This window comes from Amblyomma mixtum, chromosome 1, assembly GCF_055824585.1.
Source record: "Amblyomma mixtum isolate Tamu chromosome 1, ASM5582458v1, whole genome shotgun sequence".
Lineage (NCBI taxonomy): Eukaryota > Metazoa > Arthropoda > Arachnida > Ixodida > Ixodidae > Amblyomma > Amblyomma mixtum.
In genome coordinates, this window is record NC_143012.1 from 252,798,890 (window position 1) to 252,820,345 (window position 21,456).

General features: G+C 45.1%; 1 protein-coding gene across 3 annotated transcripts in view; it reads left to right on the forward strand.

The window, feature by feature from the left end:
- Positions 1–21,456, forward strand: part of LOC149371484 (adenylate cyclase type 8-like) — a 427,973-nt gene that overhangs the window by 93,109 nt on the left and 313,408 nt on the right. Inside the window, exon 1 of one of the 3 annotated variants that reach the window (XM_089565714.1) lies at positions 18,997–19,924. The exons of the other annotated variants lie outside the window; for them this stretch is intronic. Within the exon in view, the coding sequence (XP_089421840.1) occupies positions 19,911–19,924 (14 nt within the window). The 5' untranslated portion in view covers positions 18,997–19,910. Of the gene's footprint in view, positions 1–18,996; positions 19,925–21,456 lie in introns of those variants that run through there. 3 annotated transcript variants of the gene reach the window in all.

Sequence of the window (21,456 nt, forward strand, 5' to 3'; positions counted from 1 at the left end):
TTACTTTATTTTTATTTCCTTCACTTACAGCTCGAATTTGGCCTTCTTGCATTTTCTAATTTTGCAGCCTTCGATAATGGGATGAAGAGGGAAGGACACAAGAAATTTCCTCAGTCTTAATTATTAAAGCCCACTACTGGATTCAGTCTTTACGCCAGCATCTTCAACACACGCTTGATCTGCTAAGCTAGCTTGAGCAAAATGCTCTTTCCTCTGATTTTCCTGCATCCGATCTGGCTAAATGGTTCAGTGCTAGTGCTCGACTCTGGGCTCACAGAAGAACCACTGCTTCGAGACCTGCTCGGAATGAACTCTTGTTTTCTTGTCACGTCGTATCGACCCAAAAATATGAAGAGAAGTTACGTTCATTTCCGGCATTTTCAAACTTTCGTGCCTCTTTCAAGGACAACTTGCAGCTGCGGCGCGTTAAAATCCATATAATAAAGCTCAAACCTAGCAACCGAAGTTTTGCAACGGTAATTGGGCTGAGAATTGAGCGATACTTTCACGAACACGCACCCTTCGACATATGTGGTAGCCTCTGTAGCACTGGAGATCTTGACCGCAGTCGTTTCTCATTTTTTATTTCTCTATACTATTAGTGAGGGTATTATTCTGGTATAGTTTTTCTAAGACCCTAGGAATGCTCAACAAACACTGTTGAAAATATTAGAATCCTCACTTAACAACCTGTAGATGTCCTAATGATCTCTTATAGCATCTACGTTCGCCTCAGCGTTGCTTTAAGGGCTCGTTAAGCTCTGTAACCAAAGTAAGCACGTCGCATCTTGGGGCCAGTTGGCATTTCACCAACTTTTTAAAAACTTGATGCGTTCATTCAAAAAAACACCGTAGTGGAACAGCGAGTAGAGTACGCCACGCTATTCCGCATTTCTTTTTTCAAAAAGGTTCGACATCGTAGCTAATCGTCCTGCTTTGAACTTTAAAGGTGAAGCATGTCTTATTACCTGGAGCAAGTGTCTAAGTGCTCGCTTCCTAGAGGTTTTTTTTAAAGCTGAAATCGCTTATGATTATTGTGACTTGACCCGCTTGAAATAGCCAACACACGACGCGCTCACTTGACATGTTCCTGAATGTGAGCGCTCGTAACCTATTTTTATTCGCTAACAGCGGCACATATGAATGATTATACGTCACGCTTTGTCTCGAGCTAACACCACTAAGCATCATTTCATTCACAGAATCTGGTTTTATTACTCCGGTAAAATTATCCGGCAGATTAATCATGCGTCTCTTATAGCATGCAGCCAGCTGTGGGACCTCAACGAAGAAAATATTTATTGCGTGGTCAGAAGTTTGGTAACATAGAAAGTATGAGATGGTTTCTGACCGGACTTCTCCACGGGAATGTATATAACGAGTTTGTTCTTCATAAAATTCAAACTGATGTGTAATATGCGTGCTTTTGGACGAAATTGAAGAGAGGAATCGTATTTGTCGGCTAGCTGTAATAAAAAAAAGGAAAACCATCAAGAAAGAAAACAAACAGTGACTCAACTAAGTCTGCCTACTCAGCTCAGAAGCGGTATATTTGTACAAGCTTGAGAATATGAAATGATTGTTTTGTGTAGCTACGATGTGCAAATGGAGCATGTGAAAGGTCACGGAGAGTTCCAGCATAAGCAGGTGGCAACAGAAACTGGGTTCGATGCCGGTGCAAGCATAGAAGACAGCACAAGTAAAGGGCGCCCTTAATGAAGGCTTAGCCTATCGTCGGTTTATAGGCTCCGCACAGTGTACACATCCGTCCCAGCACTGAGCCTTGCATCAGTGTACACAACACAATTATCACCTTCCTGTGTCGACATTTTTTGCCTTTGGGGCGCTATGGGCGGTGTAGGTATAGCCTGCTTCGTTCCGAAGTTCTTTTGTCTTGTTTTCTTGCTAATGATAATTTCCTTCTTTTTTTATTTCAGTGTACATTTTACTACTTTGTGGTTTTTTTAACAGTGCGTTTTGCACCATCCACCGTATAAAGGGCACTATCTGAATGACAAACACTTCGCCATCAGCTACGCCCTTTTGGGTCGTAACTAGAAATTCTACATAGGAACGCCTTGTCACTGAGAGTGCTAGCGAGGTGAGCAGGAGGCTTTAAGGTCTTACTCAGCCTCTCAGCACTGAAGATGTTGACACAAAAACTACAATGCACGAAACACTTGAACTCAGCTGTCTCCTAACCCCTGTGTCCACGTCTGGTGTGTGGAATGTTGCACAAGATCTCCAAGCTTCAAAGTTGTGCCAGCTAGACCCCATGCAACCACCTTGTGCCTAGCGCAGTAAAATGGCATCTGTCGGTCTGGAAATTGCGGGCTTTGGGGCGCGCGCTCTCATGTTTAGCAGGAGGGACTCATGAGAGTGTTCTTTGTGGGTGATTTGTTCTGGGCGGGTCTAGCAGGGGACGCTTTGGGAGCGAGGAAATGTGGTGTACCTGAAGATCCCACTCTTTGTCACGGTCCAAAGCGTAATATTTGGGAGATTTCTGTTTTCTATCACGGCAGACTAATAATAGATGTGGTACAATCTTGTTCTATAAGCCTCGTCCGCACTCGATCCAGATGTAAGAATTTGGCATCATTTGGCATTTGGCATCTACGCAACATTTGGGACAAAAAAAAAAACTTTGCCACGTATCAATGGAGTCATTAGGATGATACTCTTTACCGAAGAATTACAAGAGACTACACCATATTGTAACACTTGGCCGCGAAGCGAGATTTTGCGTTAAGTGCACCGGGCCACTTATGTCTGCAAAAAAAAAAGTGTAAAAATAAGACTCCATGATGTTTTAGAGAGCCCACTTCACCGATATATTATCAGCGGTGTTTCGCCATGTTTTTCGCCTCGAGGTGCAACGAAAAGCATTAAGGTCGCTAATTTAGTATGGAGAGAAAAGGCTTCCCAGAATACGAGTACAGTTTGATGGCTTGCGCGCCAACTGTCAGAATTGCTCGAGGTCGTGGTTGAACCTGAGAGCTTAGACTGCCCAGATCCTTTAGTAGGCCCCAGGGAGACTGGGACTATTTACCCGCAAGGTATTTGAGGTGGGGAGGGAAATGCCGAAAACGCATGTTACGGCAGTCGTGCTTTGTTGCCTGCCTGAGATGCCTTTCTCGCACCTCGCTTCTTGTTATCAACAACTAGACTTTTTTTTCCTCATCCCTACTTCCTGTCTTACTTATCGACAGTGCTGGACAAAACTACTTGGCGGAATCTATCTTTACTCTGGAATAACCATTCTCTCTTTCGCTTTGGTGTTCCGTGCCTCTGAACTATAGAAGTCGCACCTGAAATGCTTGGAGGGGGCTAAAGAATATGTGGACAATGTGTTAACGTTGCGAGATGCCCGCGGCTTGATACATAAGGACGTAGAGATAGGTTCCAAGTAAATGCACTGCACCGCGACATAATGATTACACTTCGCGATCAAAAGCTCTCCTTTACGACACGTTCAATTCTTTCGCCGTGTTGGAGACGTTGATGAAATCGATTTGCATCGTTGTTAGGTTCAGTGCGTGGGAACTTACTTCCTGAGGCGACATACATTTTTTTTTTTATGAGAGAGTTTGGTAGAATGCCTGCGATATTTAAGACTCTTCGAAGTTCAGCCCACGATAAGAATACCTGTCAACATTGCACCATTTGTTTCGTTCAAAGTGAAGCTGAAAATAATGTGTCTGTGAGAGATACTCAACCTAGCTATGTATATTATAGGTTTGAGCTTGTTGGCGCTACATGGCGGAGTGCTGCAGACAGATGCATACAAAAATGACTGGCTAAGTTTATAATTTCTAATCCACTTTTGAAATAGCTGCAATGGAATGGGCGCAATTCTCTAATCTTTTCTAAGTATCATTCACTCTTATTGTATGCGCAAGAAATGTACAGTACGGTCCACTGTTAAAGGGAACGTGCGATCGCGCGGCTTCCGCGCTTTGGGAAGCACTGCCGCCCAGAACGTGCGATAATTGACCGTACAAGATGCATGCATAGTAAGCATGGTGGCTGGTCTTTTCGCGCATGTGCCTGATGCCGCCCATTCTCGCGGCTTCTAGGCAACATGGCTTCGCGAAGCGCGGAGGCCATGCGTTCGTATTTTCCCTTTGACAATGGGCCGTACTGTACATCATTTAGGCGCATACAAGAAAGGAGTATTGCACGTGACATCCGGGACGAGGGAAACCTTTGCGTGTATCAACAAAGCCGTCAAGATGCTACCATGTCCCGAAGAATGGCAAGAAAGTGCAGCAAACGAACTCTAAGGCTTGGGCGAGCAGCGACATTATACCTTCAGTGCGCCGGGCCACAGGTCGGGCGTTGATTTGGAAAGCGAAGTTTTCGAAAGCCCGCTTCATGGCACGAATATCAGCATTGCTTCATCACTGCTCTAGCATTTAATTACAACGAAATGCATTTACAAAATCTATCGAACAAAAGGAACATAGGAACAACTATATTGTTTGATGGCTTACACACACATTGCAAAAGTGTTCGAGATCGAGGTTGAAGCAGTCTTGTTGAGAGTTCCATTAGCAGGCACTTCGATACTAGGCCTATTTACTTGTAAGGTACTTGAGCAATGCAGTGAAATTCCGAAAGCGTGCTTTACGGCAGTCGTGGTTTACTCAGCTCGTTGTGACACTTCTTATCTTGCTCTCATCCACTTCACCATTCATTCTCATCTGTTCTCAATACCGTTCGTATCAACAAAGCGGGACAAGCTGGGCTGGTGAACTCAGTGCTTGCTCCATAACAACCATTTATTTCGTAGCTGTGTTTCGTATACCACTGGAAGCCGCTCTTGAGTTGCTTTTGAGAGGTGCCGCACATGTGGACAATGCGTAAACGTTACGGGATGCCCACTTCTTGAGACATCAGGGCTGAAAGATAGGATCCAGGGTAAATGCTCTACACGGCGACACATTGAGCGCCCTTCGCAAATGTTCGAGAGGTCTGCGTTATGCAATGTCAAAACTTTTCGCCTTGTTCGTGACAAAGGGTTTAATGGTTTGACAACATTCTTAACTTGAAGGCGTAGGGACATAGTTCTTGAGGCAAAATTTTTACTCTTTATAAGAGAGATCGGTCGGAAACGTGCAATTTTTCCGCACATCTTGAAACCAAACTTATGGTATTAAAAGCCCGCAATATGACACCATTTATTTAGTTCGACCGAAAGCTGCAATAATTGCCGAATATATGAGCAATGCTAGCCCTGGCGAATTAGAATTTTTGTTCGGGCTTGTTGGTGTTGCATAGCGACGAGAAAGAGACGAACACAAACAACCACCAGGACTCGTGCTAAATTCAGCGCCTGCCCAAACGGTGCTGTGTGTTCCTCCTTGCCGATTCACGCTCTAGAATCTGAACTCATTTGGGGAACGAAACGACATCGCGAATTTCGTTGGGAATCACTGTAGCGCTGAAGCGCCCAGGAAGACTAACGAACAATTACAATTCTCGTTGATATAGCTAGAGGAGATGTCACTCATAAGTGGTGATTTTTGTTGACATGAATTTGTTGAACTGATGCCCGTAAACTTTTAAGAAAACAGTGAATCAGAAGAGGACCATCCAGAACTGTATAGGGAAGAACGATGCAGTCATCGCCTTCATGACCCACTTCGTTTGTCAAGCATTTCGATATATCATTCTGTCCGAATAAAAGCGGCGCTAGGCCACTTTCCAAGTCCGATGTTCAAATTCAGCGCGCTTATTTAAAATCATGGCATGCTTCCTTTGATACGCAAATGGCGACGTTACATAGTTTCTGCTTAAAACTAGGCTCAATGTTCCGAGACTTAGTCGACGCGGAAACGAGCGCATCTCATACAATGGCCGACTCAAAGTGCATCCGCCGCTGCAGAGTAAAGTCGACGTCAGAGCCCTGTTACAATTTCAGTTACGAGTTGCCCTGCTTCTCGCATGCGCTAGAAGGAAGACACGCTGCCGGTGAACAAGATGTACTTCAGAATTTTCAAGCGCAAATTTATCCGCCATAATGTCGCAGCTCTGAAGAGATTTTGAAAGAGGATTTACAGCAACGTGAATAGAAGAAACTTTGCTTCGCGGACAAGAATTGTACGTTTTTTTCCCCAAAGCAGCTCTTTTTAAAACCTGACTAATACAAACCGAAAATTTATTCCTGATGTTTCCTTCCGTCTTCGGCTGCTGGCAGCCATGAGGCAGTTCTTTAGAAGAAGCAGGGTGCCTTGGTGTTTCCTTTTTAAAACTGGTTAGCCTGTAAGAAGTACAATGACAGTCGGAGCTGTGTGTCAAGAGAGCTGCGTATGGCCTGCAGGCATAGAGCGGCGAGGACTTCTGAACTCGAATGAGGGCGCCAGGAGCGCACGTGCTTCCACTTGGGCAATACGACCGTCTGCTGCGGTGACAAAGTACGCATGGCAATGTGCACGTTTGAAATATCCTCATTTGGTGGTGTCAAATAGTAGTTGGTTGGACTGGGTGGCCATAATTGGCTTCTATGATGAACTGTGTGACGTCAGCGTTCAATTCGTCTCTTTCGTATAAAACTACATTTACGGTAGATGGATAAGACGCCGTGTTAACATCTAGTTTCATTTGCGTAGTGCAATCTATGTATGGGAAGCACCTTGTCATATTTTAATCTGCTCTCAGAAATCTAGTTAGTCCGGTATTAGTCTTTTATGGTTTGCGGTTTCTGTAATGCCACCTGGATTCTTGAAACACCAGTAACATCTCATTCCCAGTCTGTCGGGGCAATACAAATCGGCTAAAATTTCTGCAAGGTTACTAAACTCTATTCTCTTTTGCGAATTTCCGTAGCTTATCTTTGTTACATGTAAATGACCCTCTCCAGCGTGCACACCCGAAAGCACAGAACGAATATACGAAGACACAGTGGAAGAGAAAGGGAGAGATAAAAAGAGCAATAACATAACCACTGCTAAAAAATCCTTGTGTTCTGAAGGCAGACTAGCCACCACGTCCCTGCCCAGAATCTCCTGAGACGTCCGGCGCAGGTGGAATTCATCGAGTTTATTTACGAGTCAGTAAGTTAAGACTTAACATTTAGGACACAATGGCTTTGTTTGGGAGGTGTGGGAGGTTCCACTAACATGAAGCGAATGACGAAATAATATTTGTATGTAGTATGTTAGTTGTCAGTGAGGCGGAAGTTAGTTTGGCCGCTTCGCAAGCCTGTGCAATGAGGATAGAGAGAGAAGCCTAATTAAGGGAGTGGAAGGGAGAAAGCTATAGAAATCGACTTTTGTGCCTTCCACTGAAGGACTCCGCTTCTTTCCTAAAAGTTCCGTAGACTTCATTTGTTATACCAACACGATGGAGTAACCATTCGACGTGCACATCCAATTTAATGTAGTGGTCATCAATAAAGGGTGACACTTAACGGCCTGCAGCCGTTGACGCGCCGTCTACTGGCCATCGCTACAAAGTCTTCTCCCAGGGATATCCATCCAGGGACAACCCTGCCTCGCAGTCCGCTCAGTATGGTCATCGGAGACATCAAGCACACGCTGAACCATCAACCGAACGTCTCAACAATCCTCAGTTCCCCTCCGTTCCAAACTACTACTAGCTACTGCTAACTACTACCACACTAGCTGTGCCGTGTGGCATATTCGTTAACCTTAAATTTAGATTAAGTTACATCGCAGGTAAAAGCACAGCAGATTGCGCTCATGGAGGGCATCATGGCTGCCTTGCTTTTCACGTCGGACTTGCTCATCCTAAATGAAAGCAATGCCGCCTGTAGAGCCATACATGACGGCATCCTTCTTTACCTCTTGCACGGGTTATTCGAAAAGCATTTCCGAACTTATCCCCCCTCACCGCTCTCATTCAGTAGCCCCGTGTGCTTTTAGGGCTTTATTGAATTAACTTTTGCATTTCTTGACTTGTGCTGCACCAAGTCTATCTCTGTGTGCCCAGGAGAATTCGGCCCCAGAGATAAATCGGGGCGTCCGCAATGTTCAGAGAAATGCCATTTTTGAGACAGCCGGAACTCTACGGAAGAACCTTACCTACAACCCTACATTCTATATAGTTTGGACGCACGTACGGACAAGCTGCCACAATCACGACTATATACAGTGGGTACTAGGAATTCTTAGTCCCTGGCTACGCAGTTACTGCTAGGGCTGACCTGAAAACCTTGATACCACCTGGTATCGCCTTCGTGTTCGCATCAACGGCAACTAGAGTCCGTTCTGTGTAACATCTCGAAACCCGGCGCTTCTCCGCACACAAAACCAGCGCTGCACAGTTGACGTGAATCTTCATGTCACATTAAATACGCTCGATATCCCTGTCTCATGCGTTCAAAATAGCAAGGAGCGAAGCGCTAACTGTTCACCAGCGCCTTGAAGATAACGTACTCGTGAAGCACAGTTTCTATTTAACTTAACTTAACTTTATTTAACTTAACAGCTAGCTCTCCTTGCTGCATTTTCCTGGAATAATAAAATTTGCAGTGTCTCCCGATAAGGCATAAGAGCATGTCTAAAGAGAGGTTCCTTCAGGCAGAGGCATACAGGCTAGTGTAAACCCTAACATTGGAGTTAGTATGACTCCGAGTACGGCGATGAAAATGGCTAATCATGAGTACTGAAAGAAGACTGGGTGGGATGTCGTACAGCGGCGTGCATAAAAAAAAAACTATTTGAGACGCGCAAAAAAAGCTAGCTGCTTTAAAGTCTTGCGTCAGTTGCTAAATGAGGGCAGGGGTGGCTTTGAAGCTTGCTTGATCCACAGAATATGTAACAAGGAGGTTACCATGAGAACTCATTAGCTTCGAGACTCTTCAAACAAGAGTAAATGACGTAAAAGAAAAGGGCCGGCAATGGAAGTCTGCGTTTCAGAAACTCATTGCGTTGTTTTCCAGCGTGAAAACGCTAGCTTTAAGCTACGAGTAACCAAAGGTGTCCAAATGAGGAAGACTGAAATCGCCCCTCCCTTCCCCATCTCTTCAGCTCAATGCCTGTATCTCACGCGTTAACGAGCAACGGGGCTGAGCTCAACACCATGACGGTGTTTCTACAAGAAGGCGCATCTCATTTGTTGCGTAAGAAGAGTAAGGGCAGAGAAATGAAAAAATGAAGGCAGGCCTGTCGGTTCAGAGACGAGACATCCCGGGCCTCTTCTTTAAGGCCGCGGTTAGGGCTGCTAAAGTTTTGTTCATACTTTTTGTTTTTCCTGCCCCTGGCATTGAAAATTCTTGTTCTGTTTCTCTTAGCGAGGCGGGCAAGCCATCGTCAGAGGCGTTCTGAGGCGTAAACACGGAAAGAAGAGCCGCATTTGTGCGTTGATTTATGCGCACTTTAAATAAAATGTGGAAGTGCCCAGGAACGCCCTTAGTTGAGACAGCTGGGAGAAGGCGAGCCCTGTGCATTGATCTGGAAGAGTTTTGCTCAAAAATTGGACGAGCAGATAAGGAGGCCCAAGTTAGCGGCCGTAAAGTTACGGGAGTAAAAAAGGAGGAGCAAATCCGCAGGGAGGGCAGATATAGAAAAAGACGTCGGAAACAAAAAGTGCTATACTCAAAGATGGGAAAGAAGCACGGAGCTGATGGCTATGGGCGGGACTGGTAGCTTTTTTGCTGGATCATACCCGGGGAAGGCAGAACAGACGAGCGAGACGTGGGCCTTCGTTCGAATAAAGGTCTTCAGGGCCGCGCGCCTTGAAAACGCACTTGATAGCCACGCATGGCGCCAGCATGGTTTTCTTCCCTTTTCTTTATGTTTTGGTTGTTCGGTGAGGTGCGATGCTGAAAGCAGAAAGCAATAAGGGAATGCCAGATTAATTTTGTACCTTCTAATCGCTCTCGTACCTGTGATGATGAGGTAAAGATGCGATAATGACTACAGATAGTGACAAGCACTTTGTTGAACAGGCAGCACTCTTAGTTGTCGAACATAAATGCATTCAGTAGACGATATGTATACGAATGGCTGTCAGTAGAGAACAGTATGTAATATTCACTAATACCTGCAAGAATATGGATGATTGGATACTATAGGCGAGAACTAATGGTAAGCGCCATTTATTAGTCACTGCGTCATTAAGCAAGGAAATGTGTGTAGTCCCAATGCCGTCTTATTGGTGCCGTCTTTATGCAGCTTTCTCCGTTATTCTGGCCATTGTTTGCACGACCTTAAAACAAAAAGTATGGGTTGCGCTATATCCGGTTTCCTGCCATTAAGTCTTCATTCAGTGGTTCAGCAAGCCATAGTCTCCATTCGCCGAAAAAAACAAAAAGATCTAAGCACTCTTTAAGTCGATCCGATCCTTCAATAGAAAGGCTGAATTAAAAAATCTCTGTGGCACAGCAAGATTCTGAATGCTTTCATCTCAACATATTGCGCAAACTTTCAACCATTAGCATCAAGAAATGCACTCTGATTCAGTCGACGGGATGCACTTGCTGAGAGAGAGAAAAACGACCTTAATGAAACTATAAAGTACAAAGAGTGCGGCGTTTTTCTGAGTGAAAGAAAAAAGAAATCTTCTGAATCTACACTCTAGTAAAAAAACAAAAAAAAAACTATTTTGCAGTCAAGAACGTGTTTAGAGGTACGGAGACCTATGCCAAAAATTTGAAAATGCAATTGTAAGCCATTGATTCTTTATTCGCCCCAACTTCGCTCTTCCAACGTTGAAATGTTTATCTTCCGACCACGGTTCATGATTGCACGCATGCTTAAATAACCACAAGTCTACTTTGTTTTGTCGCCGGTGTCAAAGGGGCGTTGCAACTTAGGGGATCAAATTTATAGAACGGCCGCCAACGTGTACCACAACTCAGAATATGAAATGGAACGTTAAAAAAAACACAACTTCCAAAATAGAGATAAAAAAATTCCAGAAATGTGTCATTCCTACCACCTGTCTTGTTTGCTTCCCTAATCTCCCATCGTTCATCGCTAAATGGAAGAGCAGCATTCGTTTGAATTAGGGGCTCCATACAAGCAAGGGAAGAGGGTGCGTGGCAGCAAAGCGACGTCCGACGTGAATAAATGAATCGACTCGTTTGCGGTACCCGCAAGAGCCCACGCGCGACTGTCGCCCAACTCGCCACGCTTCGTGGGAATGTTTTTTTTCCTTCTATCCTAATACTGTGCACGTCGTGTTGCCCGCCGCCAACCTGTTAACGTATTCGCTACGCATTTTCCTAAAAGCAGTCACGCCCTTTCCACAGTGACCACGGACTGTCTTTTTACTGCTCGACTTTGGCCTGTGCAAGAAAACAGAAGCAAAAGGACGCACGGCAAACGCTTACCGTTGTTTTTACTACTGGGCAAACGCACGACGAGAGCTCTGCCCTTGAACTCTTTCGGGGGAGAACGGGGGGGGGGGGGGGGGGGGGGGATGTGGTCTTTTCTCTGGTGGGTCGATAAGAGAGCCGAAAAGGTATAAACACATGACCCTTCTGTAGACTACCAGCTTTCATAGCTAGCTTCTCAACTTTCCAAGTACCGTAATAAGCAATGCTCTTGAAAGTCAATAATATGTGACACTGGACGAGCAACGAGACCTTGGGAGTCCATACCAGTGATAAGGAAAAAAAAAAGAACCCAGTGGCACGGACTGCGAGTCATCTAGGCTTGTTTTGAAACAGAAAACTGGATGGCGAAGTACGTAGCCCACTCACTTACGAAAAGTGCTCTATAAAAATTCGCATCAAATTGGCAATTGAACATTCGCATCTTTTTGGTCACGAATTGAGGGTCCAAGTGCCGTGCAAAAAAAACTATGTGCTAAGCACTGTTGAGAGAGTTACTTGTTATCGAGGTGCCCTACAGTGTTTTGCAGACATCTTACATAGAGCTTGATCTTGGTTCTGTCAGTGCTCGACAGCACCGCCTACCGAAAAGGCTGCTGTGTTCTGTTTCGGGCGTTGAGCTTAAATGACATACGTGACCCAATAGGGAAACACATTAGACTAGGTTAGGCTAAGTGCAGTGGTGATGGAGTCCCGAGCTCGTGCCCCTCCTATACAGCCCTGGGATTACTAATTAACCATGAGGAAGCCCATGTTTGCCTTTGTTTGTATTTTGACGAATTCAGTGGCCTTATAAATAAGAAGGCGGCCGTGACCCACTTGCGTTAATGTGAAAGGAACCATGGCGCGAGAGTTGCCTTTGTGTATACTGTAGCTATAAGCATGGTTTAAGTTTCGTGAATATATTAGAGCGCTGATTTTGCTGAGAAAGAGTCCAAACGATGCGCAGCAATTGAAAAATTCCTGAGTATCTGATATTATTTTGCGACGAATTGTATCTTTAAACGAAGAAAGAATACGACTGTCTGGAAAAAGGCACCAGCGAATTGAAATGGCACTGCATGCAGAATGTCATCTCCAGCTAGGACTTGAAGGAAAGTTATGGAGGGCGCAAAAGCACTACGAAATATGATCAATATGCAGGCTTTAGGGTCACACGTAATAAGATATGTAAACGAAAGCGAAGAAGAAAGGGCTCATATTCGTAACACCAAGATACTAAGCTGGAGGCTAAAAGTCCTAGCTATTTTATTCAGAATAGCAATAATAATAATTAGTGAAATGTGCGCACGATTAATCACGTCCAGACTGCAAACAGTACACAAAATGCAACAGGAAAATTTGTTAGCAAGGTCGCCAGCAGTCACAGAAGCCAAGTAAAGCATAAAGAAATGCGTTTTGTTTTTTTAATTTGTGGTGTTGATGAACTGGAAAATACTAGCTTCACATTTTTTATGCGAAAGGTAATTGTTAGAAAGTAATAACCGTAAGGAAACCGCTTTCAGCATACGGAAGTCATGGCTTCAGATCCCACTGGCGGCATGTCGTTGTTTTACCTCCGCCTAATTTACGATTGATCGACAACACAAACAAACACACTGCCCTATGCTTTCCTTGGTTTCGGTATGTGTTATCCTCCTTCAAAATGCATATCATAACGTGCCTCTCATGTCCTAGTCTTCGTCTTCTCAATAGCTGCTAACAGGAGGCGCAAGAATGAAAAACCAGGCACTATGGCTAGTGAAGTATTACGAGACGCGCGTTCTTGAAAAAATGTACAATCGAGCTGTGTCTCACCACCCAGTGGCGTGGTATTGCTACCAGCGGATATAACATGCACGTCCCCTCACTGCTCGTCACATTTCAGGTGAGGGGACTACCTGACTACGCTGAAATAAAGTCTTTTTTTCGCACGCTCGCATCCCGTAAACTTTTGATCGCGACAGTTCATCCATCTAGCGCCACCGACCGCCTTGATACGAGCATGCGCACTTTTGTCAGCATTATATGTTTACGCAAAACAATGCGCATCTTATGGTCTTGTCGGAACAAGAAGAGTGATATACGGTTAAAAACGGGACAAATGCGTGAGTGTAAAATCTCTGCACACACACACAGGCACACGCATGTACGCACGCACGCACGCACGCACGCACGCACGCACGCGCGCACGCACACACACACACACACACACACACACACACACACACACACACACACACACACACACACACACACGCGCGCGCGCGCACGCACGCACGCACGCACGCACGCGCACGCGCACGCGCACGCACACGCACACGCACACACATGGACGAAATTTGCGAAGTACAATAACTTCCAAGGCGCTGCCGCTCTATTTTGTTTCTTTTCGGGCGCCTAACCTCAATGATGGAAAACTTTGAGGCACAACCGCTTTGTGATATTTCTGCTCTGCAAAGTGCATTCTCTTTGGCGCTTCAGAAGAAGTGCACGGGGGTCCCAAAGTGGGGAAAATTGGCAGTGCGGTCGGGTGATAGTTGCTCCAATAACCCATCTCCCAGGACAATAACCCCTAGACGTGTAAAGCGGCGCCGGCGCATCCATCATGTCAACCCCTTGTCCCTGTTAGGCGCCTTGGCTGAGCCCGCACTGGGGGTAGAAAACTGAGCTCTCGAATTGTTTAAGCCTCTGAGAGAGACTAAGAGCCTTTCCTTCACTTCTGGTTGCGCCATCCTCTGCGTGCACCCAATATAGCTTGGTCTCTCCATTTGTTCGAGAGGGAGGCTCACATCGAAAATCTTCGTACTACGTGCTTTAGTCTCATCCGTTACTTCTATCGATGCTTATGTAGCGACCATTCGTATCAGTAGAGATGCTGCGCGCCATCATGTTTTTTTTTTCCCATGTCCTTGTGTAACTTATTAGGAATAATTGCTTTCCGACAGCGTGGGTGCTCCGTCCCGTCGAGATGACAACCAAATCAAGACGGACTTCTAATGATTGCTACCTCCCTGTCGTCTTGAGGCACCGATTCACTGCGTTGAACCCGTCATGTAGCCCTCTCTAATGCTTGCACTTCAGAACACGTCACTTCGGCTGTAATTTCTTTTTCGCCTCACTCGTATTTTCCTCTCTGGAAGAAATGTATTGGTTGAAGGTATGAGCGTGCACAGCGAAAACGCTTGCAATTCCCGGCTTTTTATGCGAATGCACAGCACTTTGCTGAGACGGAAAGCTCCGCCTTGCGATGATTAAAACTCAAAAGCATGAAAAACACCTGACCTGTTTGTTTTTTTTACTCTGAGGTGGGTCGTTTTGGCTTTCCCAGAGAGCCTTCAGAATAGTTCAGACTTGCATGCTTCACGCAAAGCGCTACCGCAAGCAAGTATAGGCTGCAGCCAACAGCGGAGGAGCAAACGTGTCCGCTTCGAGGATTTTGCAACATCCTTTTATTGGAAGCAAGTGTCTTGCACGTGACATTAACGGGGCCAGCTGTGCGCTCATAGTCTTTGTCCAGAAACTAGAAGGAATAAAATGTGGAGATGAGGCGCGAAACAATAGTTCATAGACTAGCGAAACCCACAACATTAACCCAATTAGCTCGCGGACCCCAAATACTCTCACTGCGATATACGCCAGTGGTGCTAGTTGCTATCCAACTTGTATATGGTTAAAATGGGTAAGAATAAATTTCCTATGTACTGAGGGTGAGATAAGACTGTCCGGCTCTCTTGTCACATCATGTCACGTAATATGCCATAGATCAGCCTGTGTTCAGTTATAGTTCAGAGCAACACAAAAGGATGGCTTGTTTAATAGCTTGCATGTCAGTGTTTCCCTGCCGTAGGCAATATGACGAAATGGATGCAAGTGGCTGACACCGCACACTGTTACTGAATTCAATGTAACGTTCACGGAAATGGTTTTCCGCTTCGAAATTCTGCAAAATGGGAGGAATTCGCACTGCAACGCAGTTATTCTGCGTTATGAAGGCGGGGTCCCATGCAGCGGGCTGAACAGGCCATAATTCTTGTACGCATGTTTTGTTTCTCCGGGAAGGCCTTGGACGTCTTTTTTTATGCGATGCTGACTCGCAGTTTTATGGCTCGCTTCCCATTTTGTTTTTCTCGCTTTGCTTTTTTCTTTTTGGCCTTGCTTCTTCCGGAGCCACCATTTCTTCGTAGTTGATGTAGCATTTATTTCATTCCGAGTGTTACTTTCAGTGTACTTTTTGTTTACCCTCAGAAGTATTTCGTAATAGAAAGTCTATAAACTGTTTACTGCAGATGTGCGTTACGGAGTTAAATAAATTTCCACTGAAACATTTATTACATAAAACGTCGCGAGAAGAGAGCTGGGTGAGGGAGTAGTCCTGCGGGAAAATGCGCATAAAAAGGAAGCGAAAACATTTGCAGAGCAAATGTAGCGCGCAAAACCAGCATAGCAGAATAAAGACAGCAGGCTGGGCCCGAAACAAGCCCTTAAAAAGAAACAAACTAGATAACAAAGCGACAAGGATGCACCGGTCTTCTGTGGCGTTGTTGAGGCTCCTTGTCGCCCATCTTTGACACTGCACTGACAAGACTGCTTCTGCCTTCCTTATCGCCTTTCGTCCTCGGGCAAATCGCCAAATCAACTTGCGCAGCAAGGATGTCCATCTCTCGTGACGATGAGTGCTCTCTGCGCACGGTACCGAGCCTATTTTATTACCTCCCCGGAACTTGTGGGGTTTTCCTTAGGGAGGTCTTTCTCCGTACTTGAGTGTCGATCCTGTATCCTGGACTCAAATGGGGTCACGTAGCTTTTGGCACTTTTCTTCGACGTCCACTTCTTCCGTTAGTGCATGCTTTTTTAAAAAATACTCAATATTTTTTTCCTTACGCTCCAGCTGTTTTTTTGTTTTTGATTTAGTAATGAGCTCCCTGGTTTCCCGAAAGAGTTATATAGTAAAAAGAGCTTTCAGTCCCGATATGCGCACAGTTTAACTGATCGTTTTGATTCATCCAGAGAACACAATTGTTTTCAGATAATACATGTAACTTATAAAACATTCGCACATAAGCATTTATTTGTTGCCTTTGCTAAGGTAAGATGTTAGCTCTATACATAAAACTTTAATTTCAGAAATTTCATATTGTGTGCGATCTAAGCGGTCCTTAAAAATGAGCATGTAGTAAAAAATAATTCAGGGGCCCCGACTACAGTACCCCTTTATTTCTGCTTCCTACTACACTCTTTCACCCCGCTTTAATCCAGGAACCTTAAAAAACGAGTGATAAGTTCGTACGCCTTTCCTTTATTGATAACTTTTTTTATTTTCTTTTGCAAGGAGAAGTAAATTATTCTCACCTTTATTGTTATTAATCTCCGAAGCATGCAAAATACGGTCCAACTAACACATTTTTAGATGTTTTTGAAGAGGCACAAATCATGACTAAGAAAATCAGTGCAGAATCAAAAGGCGTATAACTTCTGATGACACTTTGGACTCCTGATGACACTGATTGGTCGCCGCTAAGCACTTTATGTAAAAGCAATAGAGCTTGCGAGGTCAAGCTCACATTTTTGCAATTGAAGCGCCAGTGAAGGTATTTTTTTTTACACTGTGTACGTCTGACTTGTTAACACATTTAGTCTGTTCAGCTCTCAGATACTTACTTGAAGATTAAAACCTTCTCTCCGGTCAAACTCTTACGGACTTGGTTCTCGACTGCGGAACGTCGCGTGCACAATTGTTACTATCTCCATTGCTAAAATATTTAACACGTGAAGTGACTGATTAGAAACCAGAACATAAAATAAAGAAAGGATATGTGGGTGCAGACGGCACACGAAAATATTTAACGCAACGCTTTTGATCATATTTTTTGTCTTTTGACTGATTGATAGCCTTTTTCCACTCATTGTTCTTAGATCTCAGCTACCACAAACTAGTTGACTAACAAAACCAGTATCGAACCACAGGCAGAAAGCTAGTTCATCCTGTGCGGAATATTACGTTACCGGTCAGCTCTTGCGAGCTACTAGTGAGATGTTCTTTTTTTGGATCTTAAACTACTTTAAAACAACCCAAAAGGTGTCTAAAAAGTGTTCAATGTCCGTTCTCATGCCTTTTTTTCTGTTTGGCATGCTCTGATTTTAGTCTTTTACGGCCTCTTGAAACTCATGCAGGCCAGTTCGTTGAGGAAATCATTGGTATCCGTTCTATAGCAAAGATTAGCGACCACTAATACTCTTTCTTAAGATTTGTTGGCATCAAAGAATATGCGGCAGCTCGCGCTGACCTCTGATCGCAGATTTAAAATAATTTGTCTCCCGGACAATCACACCTTGGCTACAACGATGGCTTGTCATGAACCCGGCTACAGCCATGTGCCGTTCCCACGTGCTGTGTTCATATATTTCGTCTTGCATACTACAGTCCACCAGGATCCACCAAACGATAGGCATGGAGAAACGATAGTAATAATAATTTTATAACTACAACAGTATAAACAAGGATAACCGCAGTTACAGGATAAGGCCAGCACATAAACGTGCTGGTGAAAGCAAGCAATGGCTCTAAGATGACGCCTAGAGATAAATACTGAAGTTCACCACACACTCAAAAAGACATATCTCAGCATTCTGTTGCAAAAAAGAAGTTTTACCTTGTAATGTGTTGGTGTGAAAAAGTGCAATATTTAATGCTACGTTCTTTTTTGCGCAGAGGACTTGAGCTCGAAAAGAGTTGTTCGGTAGTATAGAGACAGTTGTTCGTTGGTACCTATAGACACTACTATGGAACGGCTCTTGAAGGCCTATATTGGGTTTTTTTAAAGAAAATGATAATTTTAGCGTATATTGGTAGCATACGAAACGAATATAACTCTCATGTAGATTTATTCAATGCTCTTAATATGTCTTATTATCAGGCTTCTTATGAGGTTTTGCACAGAGGAGCTGTACTAAAGTATCGGCCGGATTACTTTATCTTAGGAGCTTAGCGGTCTGCGGTGCTACAAAGTTCGTTAAATATAGGTAAGCTTAAATAGTGGCCTATTACCGGCAAAAAGAATATGCTAGGACCAAAACATATTACAAGGTGTGAAACAATGAGCCATATATGGTGAGATAAACGCTGTAAGGAGGAACCTTCAGGCCGGTAATTAATCATGTCGATGACAAGCCTTAGCAGAATGATGAAATGGCGATTTCGCAGAAGTGTCGGGACTAGTAAGTCCCCGATTTTCTGGTGTGATCTCTAGTTTGCGCATTAAAGCGACACCAAGGTATTGGACTTAATATAGTGTATACATGACATATCAACGCTGCGCTCAATGCAAAATTTATAATATATTGTGCGCCGTTGATTCTCGTTTTTCACATACGACCGACCTCTGTTCTTACACGGGGGCGTCCAATCTCGGGCAGGAAGCCACAGGTGTCCGGAAACGAGTTGATGAAACCAAGGGAATGAAAAAGAAAAATAGTTAACGGCGTCGCGCAAGTTGCTAGGAGATGACAGGCAAGTTTTTGTCTTCTCTTTGCGTCCGGACAATTTTCTGTACTTCCACGAGGCCGATATATTCTCTCTTGTACCACCACTCGTTCCACATGTATTTGCTTCTTCTCCTCTGGCTAGAGCGGCACACTTCTTTTTATCTTTTTCACCTTCTCCCGCAGATCCGCAGAGGCGTCGCCGCCAAACGTTGTGCACACAGTCCCTGCTGAGCGCTGGCGTAACACGACCGGAGTGTCCCGGCACGGTTCGTTCGTCAAGGCGCGCCGAGCAGAGCGAGAAGCGAGGCTGCACCCCTCTCCCCATTTCTGAGCGGAAAGGGCGACCAGGGAAGGCAGGGAGTCGCTCTAGGGGAAGAAGGGGAAACTAGAGGAAATTGAGACGGAGGCCTAGAGAGGGAGAGGCTGCGGCTAAGAGGGTAATGGGGAAACACTCTATCGCTAGCCGAGAAAGGAAAGGAAAGAAGGAACTGGCGAAGGTTGCTGATGGAGGCTCGAAGTGGCCGGTAGGGAAGAAGAGGTGTGAGAGTGCGAAGAGGGAACGAAAGAGGGAGAAGCTGGAGGAAAGGGAACAAGCCCGGGGCGTGGAGGCGAGCACGGAACACGACCGCTGCCGTCAAAGCGGCTCCGAAGCGCACACTGGGTCGGTCGGTCGGCGTGCTCTGCTCTGGCTCGTCGGGGATTTAACTCGGAAACAGCTCGCTCGTCCTTCTCGACCCACTCGCCTCTCTCTCATCCGAGTGGCTTGGAGTGCCCGTCGACGTGTGAGACGGCGGGTGCCGCGGAAGACACGCGTCCTGGAAAACGTCGTCGGTCGCCCTGTGTCGTGCAGTTCTACTGTGTTTCTTTCATTGGTATTCTATTTCTTCTGACAACAATTACTTTTGTTCTCATCCCGTTCCCTAAGATTTATAACTAAAAAAAAAAATCGCGTTGTTGTCTGTTTTCGCCGCCAACGTGGAACAAACTTGCTTGCCGTGAGGCCTGGACACTGTCGAGAAGGCCGCGACCCTTCATCCGACGGCGGCGTTTTGCTTCCTTAGATACTTTTTCTCTCTTTTTGTTTTAGAAGGACAGGCTTTCATCTTTTTTGCGCTGAGCGAAGGACTCTGGTTCTCTCGGCTGCATGGCGGATTACGGGTAAGTCCTCCGTTCCTGAGTCTAATCTAATCAGTTTGATCCCGTACGAGAATGTCGTTTACGTAGGCTGCTCTAGGTCAGTTTATTCTCGGTTATTTTTTTCTTCAGGAGGCCCGCTTGCTTTGATTGGTTTCCGGATTAATGCTATCTTTTTTTTTTGGCAGGGAGCAGTTCATGTTACACTCTTTTCGGTAACGGAGTGCACTGGTGTTTGAGAATGTCTGTTTAATTGCGGAACTGAATTCATATGTGTCATTTTAACTGAGACCGTAACTGTTTGTCTTCTACTTTTGGTTGCTTAAGGCTAAAGAAAAACAACAGTAACAGCGAAGTAGTAATAAATAGGATATTATGATAGGATTTTAATCAAAGGAAGATGATAGTGTAGTCTGAGTTTTTTTCCCTTTACGGTAATCATACCAAGTGTCCTGTTGTCTGCGCATAAAATTTTGATAATCCTCGGCAAAAATATTATTTTTATTACCTAATGCTTCTATAGGATCAGTGCGTTTTTAGAAATTAATTTTTTTTGTTGATCACCGTGAGCGTCTTTGCTGAGGCTCAAGGGGCTGTCTGATGCGGATTCATAGAAAATATTTGCTCTCTTGTGGAACTGTGATCTCAAGCGAAGAGAAAAAGCAAACATTAATATCCATTTGTCACAGGCTGGATCATATCAGAGCCAAAAAATCTCAATCTATTACGGAAAAGGCTTAGCGTGGCTTATGGCAACATGGTTTCACCGCGGCAAGCCTAAAAACTTGTCGCGGCACAGACGTCTCTATGTTGTACACGTCCACTTGTTCAACGTTCCTGGGGTGTTTGTGTGTACCAGTAACAAAGAACAGGTAAGAATTCTGCGGAGTATATTAAAGGGGCGCTGCTACTGCAGCTAAGGCATTTTCTCGCTTTTATACACAGCCCCTGCTGATGTCATTCGTCCCGCAGCTAAGAAACGGAAGGATGTTCCTTTCTCCTAGATTCGACGTATGCAAAACGCACTCGGCGGGCGTTGCTTTTGCACTTAGCGTCTGGCGCTTTTTTCTGGGCGCGTGGCATTCGCCATCGGTCCACGGATGTCATACCGCACACCACCGTGATCCAGTCTATGCAGGCAGACAAGTTCACGATTACAAAGTCCAGGTGCCGGAATTCGTAGTCACGCACCTGCAGTTGAAAAGTCCCGTTGAATGCGCCGGCCGTCGTAAACGGCGCCTGCGCTGCGGCGGGGGCCGGCGTGATAGCGGTCAGCGTTGCTATTAGCTGCCTCCCGTTTCCGCTATTCACAGAGCGTGGCGGGCACCCTGATCCGCAGAGAAGGCGAACATGCCTTGGACGCTATAGGTGCGCACGCCTTAGTCCCATGACCTTGCTCCAAGGCCTCCGCCAGAACCGACACTCTACCGGCAAATGAACTGTTTAACTAACAATCTAACCGCCCACAAAAACCTCTCAAAACCGCAAAAAAAAAAGAAGCGGATACTCGCACGTGTGGTTAGCTCGTGCGCCGTAGCCAAACACGACGAAGGTGG